Source organism: Cherax quadricarinatus, chromosome 78 (assembly GCF_038502225.1).
Source record: "Cherax quadricarinatus isolate ZL_2023a chromosome 78, ASM3850222v1, whole genome shotgun sequence".
In the NCBI taxonomy this organism is placed as follows: domain Eukaryota; kingdom Metazoa; phylum Arthropoda; class Malacostraca; order Decapoda; family Parastacidae; genus Cherax; species Cherax quadricarinatus.
Genome location: NC_091369.1, coordinates 19,264,076 through 19,279,515, shown reverse-complemented (window position 1 = coordinate 19,279,515; position 15,440 = coordinate 19,264,076). Strand labels below are relative to the sequence as shown.

General features: G+C 37.3%; 1 protein-coding gene across 1 annotated transcript in view; it reads left to right on the top strand.

Moving 5' to 3' along the window:
- Window positions 1-15,440, top strand: part of LOC128701484 (methyltransferase-like protein 25B) — a gene marked incomplete at its 5' end in the record, with an annotated part of 360,140 nt that overhangs the window by 40,870 nt on the left and 303,830 nt on the right. The window contains 2 exon segments of the mRNA XM_070101757.1: window positions 1,460-1,607; window positions 6,164-6,273. Of these exon segments, the coding sequence (XP_069957858.1) occupies window positions 1,460-1,607; window positions 6,164-6,273 (258 nt within the window).

The following is a 15,440-nucleotide window of genomic DNA, read 5'->3' as shown; positions in this document are numbered from 1 at the left end:
ATTTTGCCGACTTTCACTCCCATTTTAGGCCAATTATATTATTCCAGTCGACCAAATTCTTAGCTATTTCACTAGTATTACTTCTATTCTATCGATTGAGCACAAGAAATCGCCCAGTCAACTGTTTCAGCTACATAATAAAGTGATTGGAAATAGGTAATTTGGCCAATTTAACACAAAGTTCAAAATATCCCAATTTCAAAATAGGGTCCAGAATAAACAATGCAGGCATTCCTGGCACTAAACTAACATTTCCTCTGTTCATTAATATCATCATCACATTTGTGAATGTATATTAGACCCACCAGCTGGTGTGTATTAGACGTGTGAGGTCGTTTGTTTACTCTTGAACATCGACAAAAATTTAACATTTCCGCTAATTTGAGCTCAGTTTCAAGCCATTTCCAGTACTAAAAACCAATCAAAATCATCTCCATTTCTGTAATATGTCTTCCATTCTATCAAATGAGACCAAGAAATCACAAATGCAACTATAAAAAACATATGAAAAAACACTACAAAGTCGCTGTTTTAATAAAAAATCACGGTTTCAGTTTTTTTTCTCTCATACACCGTGTGCAGCAGGATTTATTTTATGTGATGCACACATACCACATAGATGTATTCTCTCATATCTAGGCCCAAATTTACCACTCACAGCTTATCAGAGTGAGCTGAGCTCATGGCGTAGATCTACAGTTTGTACCCTGAACGTAAAGCCTTAGATCTACGGGACGGACCCTGAAAGGGTTAATGCCATTACCCGATGGTCCACTGTACAGTGCCTGCACTCTGAGGGAGGAGTGAGGGTGTCGTAGTTTGGAGAACCATCTCAACTGCTATGTCAGCACACTTCTAGCAAGACTCACGAAATCGTAATGACACGATTGCAAACAAACCATACCACGGGCGGGATTGAACCCGCAGTCACAGAGTCTCAAAACTCCAGACCGTCGCGTTAGCCACTGGACCAGCTAGCCACAACAAGATTCGTCCAACTAGGTATATTTCTACACCATAGGAAGGTTAGCATAGGCACCACTGTGACCACAAATGCAAGTTGACGGCAGTGAGGGGACTTGAGCTAGAGTTCATCACGGCCACGCTAGCTGGAGATTCATCTGTAAAAACTTGCATTTGTGGTCACAGTGGTCCCTATGCTAACCTTCCTATGGTGTAGAAATATACCTAGTTGAACGAATCTTATTGTGGCTAGCTGGTCCAGTGGCTAACGCGACGGTCTGGAGCTTTTAGACTCTCTGACCGCGTGTTCAATCCCGCCCATGGTATGGTTTCACTTCTAGCAAGTCAGTGATTATTTGAATGAGAGTGAAAGTGCTTCCTGTTTTTTTCAGGTCTCTCTACTTCAGTGAGAGATGGCTGATGTGTTAAAAATAGATTGTCTTTCAAGATAATAAAATTGTCATGTATAATGATGTTCCCAACTTGTTTTTTGCAGTGATGAAATGGATTATCCTGGTTATCCTCTGAGTAAGTTTGTTTGTTCCCTGCCTGGCTTCATGCTGAGCTACCAGGCCCGGGAAGTTGCCTGCCATGCCATAGAAATGTACATCAGCCGACTCAGGCTCGGAGCAGAGAATCTCAAGGTGGTGCTTTTATTTTGTTCCAAGGAATTAAAACTTGTAAGTAATATGTACTCTAGTCTGTACTACATAGTGTCCACTATATATGTGGGCCTCTATCCATTACATGGTATTATGTGACTTCACTTGAAGAGCCCCACCTAAGCCATCATCCTGGCAAGCATTCCTCAGTGTAGATCAGGGCAAGCAGACAGGCAAGCAAGCAAGCAGATTGTTGAGCTTAATTCTTCTCTACAAATATAATTATATTCAGTTAAAAATAGGAGAGGAGAGTTATTAAATGGGGAGTTAGAGGTATTGGGAAGATAGAGGGAATATTATTATTATTTATTATGTCATATTAGATGAATTGTGATAGATAAATAAGCCGTAGAGTTGACAATAGCGTCATATTGTACAGTAGTACTATTCTGTGAAGCTTCCTGACAGAAGGAACGGATTAATTGGATTTCCATTATTTCTTATGGGGAAAATTAAATTGGATAACGGTAAAATCGGTTATGGACAAGCTCTCTGGAATGGATTAAAATCATTAACTGAGAGTCCACTGTATTTCCTATGGGAAATATTACTTCGTTTTTCGTCCATATCGGATTTCCGCCAACCTTCTGGAATGGATTAAGGACAAAAACTGGGGTATTACTGTATTTATAAATAAGAAATATTGTATAAAAACAATAAAACATAATTGAGAATGTAAAGAAATAAACTGGTTTTATAAAGTGTACATATTTACCTTGGAGAACAGATGCTGGTGATGCTGGTGGAGGGTGGAGGTGGAGGTGGAGGGTGGAGTTGGAGGTGGAGGGTGGAAAAGATCGGCTACTTGCTACACTCTTAACCCTTTGATTGTTTCGGTCGTATATGTATACGTCTTACGAGCCACCGTTTTTGATATATATATACACTCGTAAATTTTAGCGGCTTCAAATCGAGCAGGAGAAAGCTGGTAGGCCCACATGTGAGAGAATGGGTCTGTGTGGTCAGTGTGCACCATATAAAAAAAATCCTGCAGCACGCAGTGCATAATGAGAAAAAAAAATCCGACCGTTTTTTTTTAATTAAAATGCTGACTTTGTGGTCTATTTTCGTATAGTATTTATAGTTATATTCTCGTTTTCTTGGACTCATTTGATAGAATGGAAGACATATTATAGAAATAGAGGTGATTTTGATTGGTTTTACTATGATAAGAACCTTGAAATGGAGCTCAAAGTAGGGGAAATGTTCAATTTTTGCCCATGTTCAAAAGTAAACAAATGATGCCATTTTCCAATAAATGTCCAACTAGGCATTCTAATATGCAGTCATGAATGGGTTGACATTATTTATACAATTATTACAATATTGCAGTAGTCTGCATAACAGTAAATCTTCTATTTTTTGTTTGAATAAAAATTCAAAATAGAAAGCAAGAGTAATATCAGAGGGGCCTGGAGACGTGACTGATGAACAAAGAAAATGTTATTTTAGAGCCAGGAATGTCTGCATTGTTCATTCTGGACTTTATTTTGAAATTGTCGTATTTTTTAATTTTCGTAAAATTGGCCAGATTGCAAATTTCTGACCACGCTATTGGGTAGTTGAAATCGGTAAATGGGCATTTTCTTGTACTCAGTCAATAGAAAAAATGAAGTTCTAAAGAAATAGCAATGAGTTTGGTCGACTGGAACAATGGAATTAGCCGAAAATAGGGCTCAAAGTGGGCGAAATCGCTGATTCATAAATATCGCCGAGATCACTAACTTTGTGAGAGCGTAATTCCGTCAGTTTTCCATCAAATTTCGTTCTTTTGGTGTCATTACAATTGGGAAAAGATTCTCTATCATTTCACAAGAATTTTTTTTTTTCGGAAATTTTGTGACTCCAGGAGACACCTCAGAATTTGGGATTGCGACAGTCAAGGGGTTAATGCTTCACTTCATTGCTGAACTTAATTGCTACACTCTTAATGCTACACTTTATCGCTTGGCTGGTGCTATAGCCTTTATCGATTCCTTGTGCTTTAGTATTGTACATGTCGTAGAAGTACTTCGCTGGTACTGCCTGGCCAAATCCACAACCCTCTCACCTTGCTCATGTTTATCTATGATTTCATTCTTTAATTCAATGGACATCATCCTCTTTTTCTTCTCAGCACTGTCCTTTGCACTTACTTTCTTAGGACCCATGGTTGTAAAAAAGAAATTTGGCAAAATAACTGCACCAAATGCATACACAGCACAAGAGAAATGCTTCCACAGCAAGGTAAACATATGCACTGCTGAGTGGATGTTGTGGCATTCACTGCACCAACTAGTGGTGGCATTCTGAAGCTCTCTCATAACTCGAATTTTGGCTCGTAACTCATAGCAAAAAATTGACCGAGCAACGGCTCGTAACTCAAAAAACTCATATGTTGGGGCACTCATAAGTCGAGGTTCCACTGTATGCATGCTCTCTGCCAATCCCTAGGTACCTTACCCTCTTCCATACATCTGTTAAATATAAGCACCAACCATTTCAAAACTCCATGCATGCTTCTAACATTTCTGTCTTGATCCCATCAATTCCAGCTGCTTTACCCTCTTTTATTCTATCCACTGCCTCACACGCCTCCACACTCACAATTGGCTCTTCCTCACTCCTGCAATATGTTTTACCTCCCTACCCAATGCATGAAATCACAGCCTCTCGATCTTCATCAACATTTAACAGTTTTTCAAAATATTCCCTCTATATTGAGCTTTATAAAGACTTAATAAAGGTCACTGCTGATGGAATCATGGTGTAAAGTAAAGGCTTCCCACATGCTGGCTTCCTACATGTTGACAGAACAGGCCAACAGGGAAAATTGTCCAAGTTTTTGTTAAATCATAATAATGTTAAACAATAGCACTAGAGTATTCTACTGTGCACCTAATTTAGTTGAGTATGCACAATTTACTGCAATAAACATTGATAATAATGGAGTTAAAAGTACAATTTACTCAGTGGATTTTGCCCATAATTTTTGAAGTCTGTTATATTGGGGTCCATTATAAAGAGTTTATTATCTTTTCTGATATGAAATCATGGTCAACTAGACTGTAATGTAAACACAATTTTGGCAAGACAGCAAATGTATGAATGATGATGAATGTGCTTCCTTTTTTTTTTTTTTTTTTTTTTTTTTTTTTGGGTGGTCACCTTACCTCAGGAGGAGAATATTGTATGGGTGTTCTATTATTAATAAGGATGGTTGTTAGGTCAGGTAAGGTTCGCCAGGAAACAGGACAAATGTTTCCTGATACGGGTCATAGTCAGATGATGACCCGCCGTTGGAGCTTTTAGTCATCTGACTGAGGCCTTCCTCTGGCTTACTAGTCCACTCCTTTAACCCTTTCAGGGTCGACAGGCCCTCTCAGAGACTTGTTCTCAGGGTCGGCCAAATTTCAAAAAAAAAAAATTATTATTTCTAATGAAAAGATAGAGAATCTTTTCCTGATCATAATGACACCAAAAGTATGAAATTTGATGGAAAACTTAGGGAATTATGCTCTCGCGAAGTTAACGGTCTCGACGATGTTTACGCATTAGCGATTTTGCCCACTTTGAGCCCTATTTTCGGCCAATTCCAGTGTACTTGCCAACAAAAATCATAACTATTTTGCTAGAACTCCATTTTTTCTATCGAATGAGTACAAGAAACCACCCATTTACCGATTTCAACTATCCAATACAGTGGTCAGAATTTAGCAATTTTGCCAATTTCAAACAAATTTCAAAAGATGCCAATTTCCAAATGGGGTCCAGAATAAGCAAGAAAGACATTCCTGGCACTAAAATAAGATTTCCTCTGTTCATTAGTCACATCCCCATGCCCCACTTTGAATTTTTATTCTCAAAAAAAAAAAATAAAAGATTTACTGTTATGCAGACTACTGCATTGGTGTAGAAATGGTATAAATATTATCAGCGCACTTGTGAAAGAATATTAGACTCACCAGTTGACGTGTATTGGACGCATAGCATGATTTGCTTACTTTTGAACTTTGGTAAAAATCGAACATTTCTGCTACTTTGAGCGCAATTTCAAGGTAGTTTTCTTTGTAAAACCAGTCAAAATCATCTCAATTTCTGTAATATGTCTTCCATTCTATAAAATGAGACCAAGAAAACTAGAATATAACAATAAATACCATACGAAAATACAGTGCAAAGTCGCTGTTTTAATCCAAAATCACGGTCAAAGTTTTTTTTTTCTCATTACGCACTGTGTGCTGCAGGATTTTTTTTATACCACGCACACTGACCACATAGACCCATTCTTTCATATGTAGGCCTACCAGCTTTCTCTCACTAGATTTGAGGGCGCTAGAATTTAGGCGTACTAGTATGTCAAAAACCCTTGTGCGTAAGCCGTACTAGTACGGCCGAAACCCTGAAAGGGTTAAAACTTATGGTCATAGCTATAACCATTTGTTACAGGATAGTTTTGTTTTAGGTTCACTGTTACTGAGCATCTCTGGAAGAGATCATTGTGAAGAAATCAGTGTTGTATGAGTGTTCTGTTTTTAATAAGGATGGTTGTGTTTTAGGTTCACTGTTACCGAGCATCTCTGGAAGAGATCATCATGAAACACTGGCCACAGCATCACCATGCTGGTCTGCGCTCAGTCACTCATGCTCACAAGATGGAATTTTCACAGTAAGTTTGCCCTTGCAGTGTGTCATAAAGTGGGTGGAAAACACTTAGTGTGTCATAAAAAAAGTGTGTGGAAAATACTGACCATATTTCATTGACTTCATTAATGAAGCAATAAACCTTTTTTTTCTTTCTACATTCTCTCTGGAAGTTGTAACATTGACTTGTTGATTGTTATATTCTCTCCTGTAAGTTGTAACATTGACTTGATGATTGTTATATTCTCTCCTGTAAGTTGTAACATTGACTTGTTGATTGTTATATTCTCTCCTGGAAGTTGTAACATTAACTTATTGATTGTTATATTCTCTCCTGGAAGTTGCAACATTGACTTATTGATTGGCACGTTCTCTCCTGGAAGTTGCAACACTGACTTGCTGAATGATATACTCTCTCCTAGAATTTGCAACATCGACTTGTTGATTGCTAGATAACACCAGTTTTTTTTTGTTGGTGTTACTGGTATAACCCATGTTGTATATTTTTCCTAAATTCATTATCTGTTTTATAAGTTTTCTTCTTTTGTCTAATAAAAAGTTATTTTCCCCAATGTAGAACAATACAATACAATTTTTATTTCCTTGCAAGTTTACATTGAGATTCTGTAATTACAGTAATGAGCTGCAGTGCCAAGAGAGCCACTATCATGCCACGGCATTATGGGCAGACTAAATTAATGTCTTACAGACTATTTAATACTAGAGTAATTGATCATAGTTTGTTTAAGTTGTACATCTGTTTTTATTTAAAGCAGACAGTAAGTTTACTCAAGTTACAATCTTGGGACATACACTGAGACAATTTGAAAATATTTTGTAGGCTGTGTATATCAATAGTAAATATTTAAGTTATATTATTGGAATATAATATTGAGTGTTGGTGAAAGTAGTTTACAGTATGAGAATGCTACAGTATGGTGTAAGGCAGTATAGTTTTGTGCAGGTATTTATACTACAATGTAGTACAGGTCCGCCATCACAAATCCGGCAATCAGTTATTCAGTTCCTTCAGTTATTCGGCACTAATTTTGGCTAGCATAATTTCAAATTTCCAGGGTCGCCATACTAACCTGCTGTCACTGTTTCGTGGCGCTGCTTGCTGCATAAGTCATTTTAATTTCTTTTTCTCCATTTATTGTTATAACCCGCTTACTTTTAGCCCTAGCCATGGTTCCAATGAATAAAATAAATGCTTTTCGTTGTGCAAAGCACTTACACAGTACATTGTCCATTAAAGATAACGTGGCTTTGAAGCCACTGTTGGTTGCCATGAGCTCAGTCTCATGATGCAGCAGAATATACTTTATTATTACGCTAATATTTATTTATTTATTTATTTATTTAGTTTTAATTTCGACATGATACATAGATGTACAAAGAAATACAGTGGTTAAGTGTAACAGGCCAAAAGCCCCTTGTATGCAGAGCATTATAGGCAGGCTTAAAATTAACTTAAGATTAACTAAGCAATGATATATTCAGTGGTAAAAAAGAAAGTAAGCAAATAACAATTAAGCACAAATGTGTATTTCAAAGACAGATCATATGGTCATTTGCTGAGTTGCTGGGCTTTCAGTAGAATGGAGTATTCCATTAGATAATACAATTAAAAAAACAAAGTTTAATAGTGTCACTGGTTAAACATTTATGAGATACAGTTATTCAGTATTTATTTAGTTGTAGGTGAGTAAGTGATTTTTAAGAAGAGACTTGAATTTATAAACAGACAGTGTTTCTTTTATATTTACAGGTAATGAATTCCAGATTTTAGGGCCTTTTATGTGCATTGAGTTTTTGCATAGTGTGAGATGGACACGAGGAACATCAAAGAGTGATCTGTCTCTTGTGTTATGGTCATGTGTTCTGTTGAGGTTGGTAAGGAGATGTTTGAGGGGAGGGTTTATATCCGAGTTAAGTGTTCTATGTATGTAGTAGGTACAATAATAAGTATGGATGTTTTGTACGGTGAGTAGGTTTAGAGTTTTGAATATTGGTGGAGTGTGCTGCCTTTAGTGGGAATTTGTTATTCTGACTGCAGCCTTTTCTTGGGTAATTAATGGTCTGAGATAGTTTATTGTTGTTGAGCCCCATGCACAAATTCCATAGGTGAGATAGGGGTAAATGAGTGAGTGATATAGGGCCAGGAGGGCTGACTGTGGAACATAGTACCGTATCTTCGATAGTATGGCTACGGTCTTGGAAATTTTCTTGGAAATTTGTTATACATGTGTTTGAAATTTGAGTCTATTATCAAGGTGGACTCCTAAGAATTTTCCGTCTGTGAGCTTTGTGATAGGTGATCCGTTCATCATTATGTTAAGAGGGACATCTGTAGCTCTGTTACCAAACTGAATGAAGTAGGTTTTGTCAATGTTGAGAGTAAGTTTGTTAATCATCATCCAGGTAGATATTTTCTGTAATTCGGTATTTACAGTATTGGCTAGCATGACTGGACTCGGGTGAGAGAAGACGTATGTATTGTCATCTGCAAATAGTGTGGGTTTGTGTAGTTGCGATGCATTTGGTAGGTTGTTTATGTAAACGAGAAAGAGAAGAGGGCCAAGGGCACTTCCCTGTGGGACACCAGCTGTAATTGGCTGTGCGGAAGAGTTTGCTCCATTTGTGTACACATATTGGATTCTGTTGCTGAGGTATGACTTTAGGTAGTTGAGGGAGTGCCCTCTTATACCATAGTGTGACAATTTTATGTGGAGCAAATCATGGTCAACTGTATCAAAAACTTTACGTAAATCAATGAAGATCCCCAGTGGGACTTCTTTTTTCTCAAGTGCAGTGTATATATGTTCTAGCATGTGTATGATAGCATCATTCGTATTTTTATTAGGCCTGAACCCAAACTGACAGGGGTTGAGTATGTTGTGAAAGATGAGGTAGGAATAGATTCGAAGATTTTAGAGAGAGGGTATAAGTTGGATATTGGCCTATAGTTATTCAAGTCTGTTTGGTCTCCTCCTTTATGTATCGGGGTGACCCTGGCTATTTTGAGAACTCTATGGAAGGTAGAGGATTCGATGGATTTGTTAAAGAGTGTTGCAATGATTGGTGACAGCACTTGCGACGCTTTTTTGTATATGAAGGGTGGTAAGGTATTTAAATCACCTGTCTTGTTTTTTAGTGTGTTGATAGTAAGGGAGACTTATGTTGGGTTAGTCGGAGCTAGGAACAGTGTGTTTGGGTAGTTGCCAGTAAGGTAGTCATTGGGTGGGGTATTTGAGTTTGGGATTTTATTGGCAAGGTTTTTTCCTATGGTGGAGAAGAAATCATTGAGTCTGTTTGCTGTTTCAGTTGGTGGGAGTTGGGATTCATCTGGTTTTGTTAGTTCAATTGCGCTATTTCCTGATATCTTTTTTGTTCCTAGAATTTCTGATAGGGTTTTCCAAGTCTTTTTTATATCACAAGTTAAGCTGGATAATCTGTTCTCATAATACAATTTTTTTAGCCCTTCTTATCAGGCTGGTTAGGATTGACGAGTTATGTGACCCATTCTGTACTGTTTTACGTATAGGTGCTTTGTATTTATGGATTTGAGGATGCTGGGTGTTGCCAGGGACTGTTCAGTCTCTTAGCTGTCATCTGTTTAGTTTTTTTAGGGCAGTGCTTGTTATAGAGGTATTGGGTCTTTTTTAGAAAATTATTAATACATTCGTCAATATCTGTATAGATTTCTAGCTCAGTGTGCCAGTCGATGTTTGTCATTGCTGTTGTGAAGTTATTAATGGCTGCCTCATTAAGTCTGAAAGTAACTTTAGTAGTGTCTCGGGGTAATTTGCCTAGATTAGTTATGTGATTAGTTATGTGATTATGCCTGATTTTAAAGAGGATATGGTGTTGGTCCAGATGTTGTCTAGTAGGGAAACACTAGTCTCTGTAATTCTTGTAGGTTTTGTTACTGCTGGTAGCAACATACAGTTACTCATAGTGTTTGTGAATTCAGTAACGTGTGGGTCCTGGTCTTGCAGGAGATTTATATTGAAGTCACCTGAGACTAGTAAGTGATCTTTATTCATGTGTGCATCAGTTATCATACTTCCTAGGTTTTCACTAAAACGGCTAATGTTTGACTGTGGTACTCTGTAGATGTTTATCACTGTAAGAAGTTTTTGTAGGTATTTGGATTTGAATTTAGCTATTATATATTCCCCATGTTCATTCCTTGTGCATGTATTATTGATACATTCTAGTTGGTCTGAGTAGTATATAGCTGTGCCACCCCTTTGTTGATCTGGCCTACAGTTGTGTATGGCTGTGTAACCAGGAATGGCATAGACATGTGTGGTATCAGGCTTTAGCCAGGTTTTGGTGAGATTAATGATGGACATACTGGCATGCAGGGAGTTTAGTAATGCTGTGAGGTCATCGTAATGTTTGCTTAAAGATCTGACATTGTAGTTAAAGACAGTTATGTTGTTGTTGGCTCTGAGGAGTGCCTTTGATTGTTCTTCTGTGTAGTAATTACAGCTACTGTTTGATTCATTTAAGCCATTCAATAAGAGGTTGGTATCAGGATCAATGCTTGCAATCATAAGATTTATAGTGAATCTACAGTTAGAATTAAGTATAAGACAAAGTAAATATTCTAAAGCTAAAAAATAGCACCTGAATTATTTTAACAAATGTAAATATATGAACCAAGGTAGTTGTTTAAAGCTAAATTAAAGGAGAAAATATAAAAGGGACTAAAATAAGTTGTGGTGAACAAATAAAGGAGCTTGGGAATATAATAGTAAAATAATGAACATATTACACTTTAGCACCTGAGAATAGCACCTTGATTATCTTTACAATTGTGAATATATGAACTAAGGTAGTTATTTAACCCTTTCAGGGTCGACATTTCCTCTCAGAAACTTATTCTCAGGGTCGGCCAAATTTCAAAAACAAAAAAAAAATTGTTATTTTCTTGTGAAAAGATAGAGAATCTTTTCCAGATCATAATGACACCAAAAGTATGAAATTTGATGGAAAACTTATGGAATTATGCTCTCGTGAAGTTAGCAGTCTCGACGATGTTTACGCATCGGTGATTTTGCCCACTTTGAGCCCTATTTTCGGCCAATTCCAGTGTACTTGTTGACAAAAATCATAACTATTTCGCTAGAAAAATTTTCGCTACAAAAAACCACCCATTTACCAATTTCAACTATCCAATACAGTGGTCAGAATTTAGCAATTTTGCCAATTTCACACAAATTTCAAAAGATGCCAATTTATGTATTGGATCCAGAATAAACAAGAAAGACATTTCTGGCACTAAAATAACATTTCCTCTGTTCATTAGTCACGTCCCCACGCTCCTCTTACATTCTTTTGCTTTCCACTTTGAATTTTTATTCTCACAAAAAAATAGAAGATTTTCTGTTATGCAGACTACTGCATTAGTGTAGAAATGGTATAAATAATATCGGCGCACTTGTGAAAGAATATTAGACTCACCAGTTGACGTGTATTGGACGCTTAGCATAATTTGTTTACTTTTGAACTTTGGTAAAAATCGAACATTTTTGCTACTTTGAGCTCAATTTCAAGGTAGTTTTCTTTGTAAAACCAGTCAAAATCATCTCAATTTCTGTAATATGTCTTCCATTCTATAAAATGAGACCAGGAAAACTAGAATACCTGGAGTTTACCTGGAGAGAGTTCCGGGGGGTCAACGCCCCCGCGGCCCGGTCTGTGACCAGGCCTCCTGGTGGATCAGAGCCTGATCAACCAGGCTGTTGCTGCTGGCTGCATGCAAACCAACGTACGAGCTACAGCCCGGCTGGTCAGGAACCGACTTTAGGTGCTTGTCCAGTGCCAGCTTGAAGACTGCCAGGGGTCTGTTGGTAATCCCCCTTATGTATGCTGGGAGGCAGTTGAACAGTCTCGGGCCCCTGACACTTATTGTATGGTCTCTTAACGTGCTAGTGACACCCCTGCTTTTCATTGGGGGGATGTTGCCTCGTCTGCCAAGTCTTTTGCTTCCGTAGTGAGTGATTTTCGTGTGCAAGTTCGGTACTAGTCCCTCTAGGATTTTCCAGGTGTATACAACAATAAATACCATATGAAAATACAGTGCAAAGTCGCTGTTTTAATCCAAAAACACGGTCAAAGTTTTTTTTTCTCATTATGCACTGTGTGCTGCAGGATTTTTTTATACCACCCACACTGACCACATAGACCCATTCTTTCATATGTAGGCCTACCAGCTTTCTCTCACTAGATTTGAGGGAGGTAGAATTTAGGCATACTAGTATGTCAAAAACCCTGGTGCGTAAGCCGTACTAGTACGGCCGAAACCCTGAAAGGATTAAAGCTAAAATAAAGGAGAAAATATATAAGGGATTAAACTAAGTAATGGTAAACAAAGTTAAATGGACAGATAGTCACTATGATTTGTAATATATAATAAGTTGAGCAATTAATTGCACTATAAAAAGTAAAAGAAAATATGAGGTAGTTGGTACTAGTTAGCAAATGATAGTTTTGGGAATTGCTAAATAATGTAATTGGAATATACACCAATTGCACACACAATATAAAAGGGACTAAAATAAGTAGTGGTAAACAAAATTAAATGGACAGGTAGCAACCATGAATAACATTAATTTAGGAGTAAGATTTGACTTGCAACACAAAATTATGAGCAATTAATAGCAATTAAAAGGAAGTAAAAAGTATTTGATGTAGCTGGTATTAGCTAGTTAAAAAAATAAAAATGCACAATAATGGAATGGGAACGTACACTATATGCACCACACATATATATGTGTTAAGGACATTTTTCTAATCTGTTACAGAAATGTCAGCTTTTCTAACCCTTTCAAGGTCGACAGGACCTCTCCCAGACTTGTTCTCAGGGTCGACAAATTTTCAAAAAAAAACAAAAATTATTTTTCATATGAAAAGATAGAGAATCTTTTCCAGATCACAATGACACCAAAAGTATGAAATTTGATGGAAAACTTATGGAATTATGCTCTTGCTAAGTTAGCAGTCTCGACGATGTTTACGCATTGGCAATTTTGCCCACTTTGAGCCCTATTTTCGGCCAATTCCAGTGTACTAGTCGACAAAAATCATAATTATTTTCGAGAACTCCATTTTTTTCTATCGAATGAGTACAAGAAACCATCCATTTACCAATTTCAACTATCCAATAAAGTGGTCAGAATTTAGCAATTTTGTCAATTTCACACAGATTTCAAAAGATGCCAATTTCCAAATAGGGTCCAGAATAAACAAGAAAGACATTCCTGGCACTAAAATAACATTTCCTCTGTTCATTAGTCACGTCCCCAGGCCCCTCTTACATTCTTTTGCTTTCCACTTTGAATTTTTATTCTCACAAAAAAATAGAAGATTTACTGTTATGTAGACTACTGCATTAGTGTAGAAATGGTATAAATCATATCAGCGCACTTGTGAAAGAATATTAGACTCACCAGTTGACGTGTATTGGACGCATAGCATGATTTGTTTACTTTTGAACTTTGGCAAAAATCGAAGATTTCTGCTACTTTGAGCTCAATTTCAAGGTACTTTTCATTGAAAAACCAATCAAAATCGTCTCAATTTCTGTAATATGTCTTCCATTCTATAAAATGAGACCAGGAAAGCTAGAATACCATCACAAATACCATACGAAAATACAGTGCAAAGTCACTGTTTTAAACCAAAAATACTGTCAAAGTTTTTTTTCTCATTACGTACTGTGTGCTGCAGGATTTTTTTATATTGCGCACACTGACCACATAGACCCATTCTTTCATATGTAGGCCTACCAGCTTTCTCTCACTAGATTTGAGGGCGCTAGAATTTAGGCGTACTAGTATGTCAAAAACCCTAGTGCGTAAGCCGTACTAGTACGTCAGAAACCCTAAAAGGGCTAAGGAAGGTAGAGAAATCATGTTCATTTGAGATGGTGTATTGTTGTCCTGTTGATGTTTTCCTAACTAGTATTTTCCCATCTCGAGTGAATTACTGATGTATTTTGTTTTCCTGTTTAAGTTTTCTCAACCTGAACAGAAAGTTTTGACGTTTTGTCATTAGACATTCGTTGATTTACACTACAGTTGATCTAATATGACATAATAAACATTATAAATAACATGAAACATGTTAAATACCCCAGAATAAATAATATTTGGCATAATACCGAGCAGTTCAACAGAGGTATGAAGAGGATATGGGATACAAGTACAGGTACCATCCGACTTATGACTGAGTTCGGTTTCGAGAAACCTGTCGTAAGTCGAAATAGACGTAAGTCGAACCTTACTACTGAATGTTGCTAAATTCTGACCACTGTACTGGATAGTTGAAATTGGTAAATGGGTGGTTTCTTGCACTCATTCGATAGGGAAAATGGAGTTCTAGTGAAATATTCATGTTTTTTGTCGACTAGTACAGTGGAATTGGCCGAAAATGGGGCTCAAAGTGGGCAAAATCGCCGATGCGTAAACATCGCCGAGACCGCTAACTTCGCAAGAGCATGATTCCATAAGTTTTCCATTAAATTTCATACTTTTGGTGTCATTATGATCGGGAAAAGATTCTCTGTCTTTTCATAAGAATTTTTTTTTTTTTTTTTTTTAAATTTGACCGACCCTGAGAACAAGTCTCGGAGAGGGCCTGTCGACCCTCAAAGGGTTAATACCTGATACCTGTATGAACTTTGGGTATCTAAATATTATGGGTATCTAAATAATATGGGTTTGAGTAGTTGTGATGCATTTGGTAGGTCATTGATGTAAATGAGAAAGAGGAGAGTGGCCAAGAACACTTCCTTGTGGGACCCCCAACTGTAATTGGTTGTGTGGAAGAGTTAGCTCTATTTGTGTAGAGGTAGTAGGTTGGTAGACAGCAACCACCCAGGGAAGTACTACCGTCCTGCCAGATGACTGTGAAACAAAAACCTGTAATTGTTTTGCATGATGGTAGGATTGCTGGTTTCTTTTTCTGTCTCATAAACACGCTAAGATAACAGGGATATCTTGCTACTCCTACTTACACTTTGGTCACACTTCACAGACACGCACATGCATATATATATATACATACATCTAGGCTTTTCTCCTTTTTCTAAATAGCTCTTGTTCTTTTTTATTTCTTCTATTGTCCATGGGGAAGTGGAAAAGAATCTTTCCTCCGTAAGCCATGCGTGTCGTATGA